General features: G+C 55.3%; 1 protein-coding gene across 1 annotated transcript in view; it reads right to left on the bottom strand.

Annotated features, from left to right (window-relative positions):
* Positions 1-379: 379 nt before the first annotated feature.
* The window catches only part of CD247 (CD247 molecule), a 77,602-nt gene continuing 71,981 nt past the window's right edge, over positions 380-6,000 (bottom strand). The window contains exons 3-8 of the mRNA XM_082861470.1: positions 5,916-5,972; positions 5,265-5,345; positions 4,603-4,641; positions 3,743-3,799; positions 2,191-2,232; positions 380-938 (exon numbers count right to left, since the gene is read on the bottom strand). Coding sequence (XP_082717596.1) covers positions 873-938; positions 2,191-2,232; positions 3,743-3,799; positions 4,603-4,641; positions 5,265-5,345; positions 5,916-5,972 — 342 coding nt within the window. The 3' untranslated portion in view covers positions 380-872. The remainder of the gene's footprint in view (positions 939-2,190; positions 2,233-3,742; positions 3,800-4,602; positions 4,642-5,264; positions 5,346-5,915; positions 5,973-6,000) is intronic.

The raw sequence follows: 6,000 nt of genomic DNA, 5'->3' as shown, positions 1-6,000 counted from the left end.
GTCTCGCTGCCCCTCACCTTGTTTGTAGTCAGCCATGACACTGCTGTGTTCTTGCACGCCGGACTCTTCACAGCTCGCTTCCCTGTGAGAGTGTGGGCTCCGGGAGGGCAAGGCTGGGCTTCTTCATTTTTTGGTCCCCACAGGCCCTGGCACTCAAGTTCTATCATGGGGAACGTATGCTTGATTGCAGGAGGGCCCCCTCCTGCGCCCCCAGGCCTCTGGCTCCCCTGCTCCCGTCCCTGATCCACCACTGCTTCCCCTCTTCAGCCACCACCAGCTGCTACCTACCCCCCCCCCTTCCCCTGTGCCCTCACCCTTCACGGGGAGGCACCACAGCCTCCCTGGCCCATCACCAGTTACCGTGGAATGATGGGCTACGCTGACAACAGAAGCGAAGTTTACAGCAGGAGCGAAGCCACTCAAATACTGACAGAACAATGCAGACCATCAGGACACGCGCTAACATCTGTGGTTTCTCGGGCGACTTTACAGAACACAGCCTGAACTCCTCAGCTGTGCTGGAGGAGGAGGGTGCCCGTCCCCCAGGTAAGAGCCCAGAGCCACTGGGGACGGGGCCTGCCCACAGCCTCCAGGAAGCAGAAAAGCCCGGAACATGCTGCACTCCCAGCAGGCTCCTCTAGGACAGGGCCTGGGGGACGCACTCCCTGCCGGCGTCCAGGGAAGAAATTCTGTGTGACAGTTTGCAATTGGATATGACCACATGTTACAACTTGAAGCATCCCGATCGTAAAGAAGAATACTTGGGTGGTGGAGAAATATGAGTGAACTGGTTTGTAAATACTTTATCCTGTGTCTTTAACAATCTGGGCGTCTGCAGGTCTGGCCTGTGAGTGGTGAAATTCCAGGTGCTGTTAGCGAGGGGGCAGGTCCTGCATGCGGAGGGCAGCATAGGTGTCCTTGGTGGCCGTGCTGAGTCCCTGGGGAAAGCAAATCGGAACAGAAGAGGGGGTCAGGAGCTCTGTGTGGGCATGAGCCTGCCTGGAGGCCAACAGGTGTCTGCTGCAGCCTGGCCTGTGATCTCTCGCCCAGCTCAGAGGCCCAGGAACTGTCCCCTCATGCACAGGTGGGGCCTTGGCCCATGCAGCTGCAGCAGAGATGGTCCTGTGTCCCACTGGGAATGGCCTTGGTGCAATTCCTTCCCAGCTAAATTCTCACCTTCTCCCGGCTTCCCAAGTACTGTGCCCTACAAAGTTGCCTGTCAGACCACAGAGGAAGGAGGGTCGCCCAGCTGGGACACTGAGCTGGGAATCAGCGGGGAGGCCTCAGACCTGCTCCAGACAGCGTACCGTCCCTGATACCTGGGCCCCGGGAAGCCGGGGCTTGTCACGGGGGAGAGAGTGGCTCCTTGGCCCCCGCCCCCCCGAGCCTCCTTCCCAGGCCATGCTACTACAGTCATGTTCTTTGTCAGGGAACAGGCAGGCTGGTCCCAATCTCACTGGAACGTCTCCCCCTCTGGTCCAGGAGACAGATCAACAGCAGTGACACGCAGTAAAATTTGGGGGCCCTTTTGCCATCACTCTGAACTCAGGGAAGCCAGGTAGCCTGAAACTTTGGAGTCAATCAAGCAAGCTGTGAACAGCCCCAGTGAGGCACAAAGAACCAAGTAAGAACCCACTGGGGATTATATTTTAGAGAAGTAGGTTGGCTGTGCTTAGTTTGCATAATTATTCACCCTGATTTGCAAAAACTAGGCACCTGACTACATTTTCTATTTAAAGTTATTTTTCTTAACTTGTCTACTTCAATCTCCTCACCCAACTTCCCATCCTATTAGGTGTGAGGATACGAGGCGGAGCAAGGCTTCTGCAAGGGCCCAGAGCAGCGGCGCAAGAGGCAGGAAGTGGCTTGTGTGGCGTCCTTTGCCTGCATCTGCCCTTTGCTCAAGACCACACAGCCTCTGGGCAGCTGCCGCTTGTCTGCTGTGCCCAGTTCCCCCTGGGGCTCCCATGGCCTCCTGACTAGAACCAAGTCATTTGCCTGAATGGTTGAATTCCAGCCCCGCCCCAGGGGCTGACCAGCAGAAGAGTCACCACAGGCCTGAATGGGTGCCCTGGGCTCGCCCAGCCCAGCTGCTGACAAGAGCTGGCACTGCCAACAAGCAAAACGAGGGAGCGTGACCTTGGCTCTGGTTAGACGGTGCCACCCCGGGAAGAAGCCAGCAGCACTCACCTGGTAAAGGCCATCATGTCCCTTCCCTCTTCGCCGCTGGTTCTGTGGAGTGAGACAAGAAAAGGCTACAAGGTCAGAGAGCCAGCAGCAGCCTTCCTGCTCAAGAGTCCTCCTCAGAGGACCCCCAGAGAGTCACAGGTGACTGTCTCCCAGTCAGCACCCCTGCCCCGGGAGAGAAGGGTCCTCAGGTCACTGGTCAGACCTCGGCCTCCGCAGAGTAAGCTGAGGCCTGGCTTTGATGGGGCCCAGGTTTGCTGTGCCTGACTCAGATCCTCAGAGGCATCAGATTCCTGGATCTGGGCCGCACTGGAGCTGGCCACGCTGCCGCTGCTTGGAATAAACAGGCCTCCCTGCAGCTCTCAAAATTCTTGGCTAACTAGGAAAAACAGTATGGAGGTTCCTCAAAAAACTAAAAACAGGGTTACCATATGATCCTGCAATCCCACTCCTGGGCATATATCTGGAGAAAACTATAATTCAAAAAGATACATGGACCCCGATGTTCACTGCAGCACTATTTACAATAGCCAAGACATGGAAGCAAGCCAGACAAAGAAACACAAATACTATATGATACTACTTATATATGGAATCTAAAAAAATTATACAAATGAACTTATTTACAAAACAGAAACAGACAGAGACGTGGAGAACAACAGGCTTGTGGCTGCCAAGGGGGAGGGGGTGGGGGAGGAAAGGACTGGGAGTCTGGGATTAGCAGACGTAAACCCGTATGCATAGGATGGGTAAACAACAAGGTCCTGCTGTAGAGCACAGGGAACTGTATTCAGTCTCCTGTGATAAACCATAATGGAAAAGAAGATGAAAAAGAGTACAGAGATATATGTATAAATGAATCACTTTGCTATAAAGTGAAAAATTAACACATTGTAAATCAACTATACTTCAATAAAAACAAATCTTTAAGAAAATTCTTGGCTAGTCATCAATGCTCACTGGGAACGGCAACTAGGTCGTGGGTACAAGCTCGGGCTGTAGAGTCCGTTCAAATTCTGGCTCCCTCGTCACCAGCTATGTGACCTTGTTGGACCTCCTGTGCCTGGCGGGTACACATTTCCCATTGGGTTACTGTGAGAATTAAATGAGACTATCTACCTGGTAAAGCACTGGCCAGGCCAGCTTTGTGGGCACGCGACCTATGCAGTCACACGGAGATCAAACCTAGACGGGTTCAAAGCTCTGCTCTCACTTATGGAAATTCTTAATCATTTATGAACAAGGGGCCCCACCATCCTAAGTGCTGAACATACACTGGCACACATTACTCACCTGATAATTATTAACGTTGACAGACTTGGCCTGTTTTTGCAAAGCATGGACCATCTTAGTATTTAACTTGGTTTTTAATCCTAAAAGGTATCAGCACTTTCTGAGTACCTAATATACTATCAAATGGATGATAGCTGGACTAACCTTTGCCTCCGGCAGCCACCACGTGGGCTTTTGCAGGTGATGGGAGGAAGGGATGGGACTCTTTGGAGCAGCCCCCATACCACCCAATCCTTGGGAATGAAGAAAGAGTATCACTCACCTCGCCCTTCATCCCAATCTCACTGTAGGCCTCCGCCAGCTTGTCTTTTCGCAGCTCCTGAAGAAGAGGGCGTGAGACACCGGTGTTACCAACTGATGTAGCAAACAGTGGGCTCCCCTACAAAAGGAAACCTCTGGATTCCCCAGTTGGTGGGGGGGTTCCACATTCAAGGCTCCAGAGACTCAAACATTTCTGCCAATAACCAGCTCCAACCCCCTCTCCCCCTCCTCAGCCCTCTGGAATCTTCTCTGAGCTGCCAGCCCTTGGCACTGAGCTCAGAAGCTCAGGAGAGGTTCAAAGGATAAGATGTGGAGTCCTAGCCAAAGGACACGCACGTTGGACAATGCAACGGCTCACCCCAGAGCCCCCAGAAGCATCTATTTGAGCAAGCTGTCTCTTCACACAGCCAACACCGTGGCTGTGCGTGGGCCAACTGCAGGAGGGCGGGAGAGTAGCTCTCTTTGCAGTGGCTGACCCTCTGCGATGGTCCCCTGTGTGGCAGACCCAGATCAACACCCAGGATGGTGAAGTTTTCAACAAGAGGCCACACTCAGGACACTCCTCCGGCCCCTAGGAACAGCAGCCCCTCAGAGGGGCTTGCCCAGCTTGACCTCGCTGTCCCCCCAGGTCCCACCAGGCTGATCCGGGAACTCCCGCGGCAGGCTTAGGGGCCGAAGGAAGGCAAGCCAAGGGGCCTTCCTACGAGCAGGCAGCAAGCAGGTGAGGCACTACTTGGCCAGGGAAGTGAAGGTCAAGTCAGGCAAAGACCACGGAGAAGGGAGCAAAGCCTTCATCCAGAGCCCTCCTCCAGCCCTACCCTCCAACTTTCCAATGCAAACTGTGCCACGTCCTCTACTCACATTGTACACGACTTCATGGGGATTCTTATTCTTCTTCCTCTGCCGGGAGAGACGAGGGGAAGAAGTTAGAGATGGAGAAACAGGGATCCAGGCCAGGAGAGTTTCAGCGCCCTCCCCAGGCCCCTTCCCCACACTCTCTGTGGGCTCTGCCATCCGCCTGTGCCCTCCCCGTGCTCCCGCAGCTGTGCTCCGCCACTCACAGGCCCTCACAGCGATACCACGCCTCGGATTCCCTCGTGCACACGGACACGCTCTCTCACACCCAGGCTGAGCTCTGCTCTTAAGAAGACCCCACTCGGGCCTCCTCCAGCCGCTCCCCTCCTCACAGGGTGTGGAGTCTACAGCCGAAAAGGACAGAGTTGCTGGGAGCCCGGCATAAGGGCCTGCTTGCCGCATTAATGTGTGTGAGGCCCCTTGCGACGCAGGAGGGAGCCAAGGGCGAAGGCAGAGAGGGGCAGCGGCAAACGGGGCCCCATCTGTCTGCATGGCCAGGCCTCTCGCACATCAGGGTCCAGCGCAGTGGCAGCGTGCGCTGGCATTGAGAAGCCCTCTCCTCACTGCCCAGCTGAGCCCTCACACACTCTCTCTCTCTCTCTCTCTCTCTCTCTCTCACACACACACACACACACACACACACACACACAGAAACAGCAAGGCCCTACCGGTTTCCCCCCCATCTCAGGGTCCAGGCCCCCTCTCCTATCCAAGACGTCATACTCCTCTCTTCGTCCTAGATTAAGCTCCTGAAACAGAGAGAAAAGCGTCAGAGACCGGAAACAGAAGTTCAGGAGGATGGGGCCAGCAGGACTGGGAGTTCCTTCTGGGTGGTGGCTCACAAAGGAGCACGGACTGGGGGATCCATCGGCTACCGTCATCTCGGAGAACATCTCAAAGAGCTTATTACCATGGCGGCGGGGGTGGATCATCCATTCAAAGTCCCATTGCACGGAGAGCGTGAAGTCGCTTCTCCACCAAAGGGAAGATTCTACACTTTCCTCCTCCACTCCACCCCTCCGGCCTGCGAAATCGCTGCCAGGCGGGGGCTCGCTAGGGGCAGGCACTACACTACGCAGGCGCTTGCCGTGCATCACACCGCGAGCGCGCCGCATCCTCAGAGAACCCCCCCGAGGCAGGCACCATGACTAACCCCGTTTTCAGGGTTAGGAAACTGAGCCCCAGGGAGGTTCAAACAACTTGCAAGGCTGACAGCCGCGGACGAGACCTACAACCGAGCTCCGGCCGCTGTTTTCCCCACGTCCCAGCAGAGGACTGCACTTTCTCTAGACCGGGCTGTACGGGAGAGGCGGACTTACATTATAGACCTGGTTCTGGCCCTGCTGGTAGGCGGGGACGTCAGCACTCCTGCTGAACTGGATGAAGAGGAGAGAAAGCGTGTTA

Source organism: Leucopleurus acutus (assembly GCF_964270905.1).
Source record: "Leucopleurus acutus genome assembly, chromosome: 2".
In the NCBI taxonomy this organism is placed as follows: domain Eukaryota; kingdom Metazoa; phylum Chordata; class Mammalia; order Artiodactyla; family Delphinidae; genus Leucopleurus; species Leucopleurus acutus.
The sequence above is the reverse complement of the archived record's forward strand: the minus strand, read 5'-3'. Positions and strand labels throughout refer to the sequence as shown.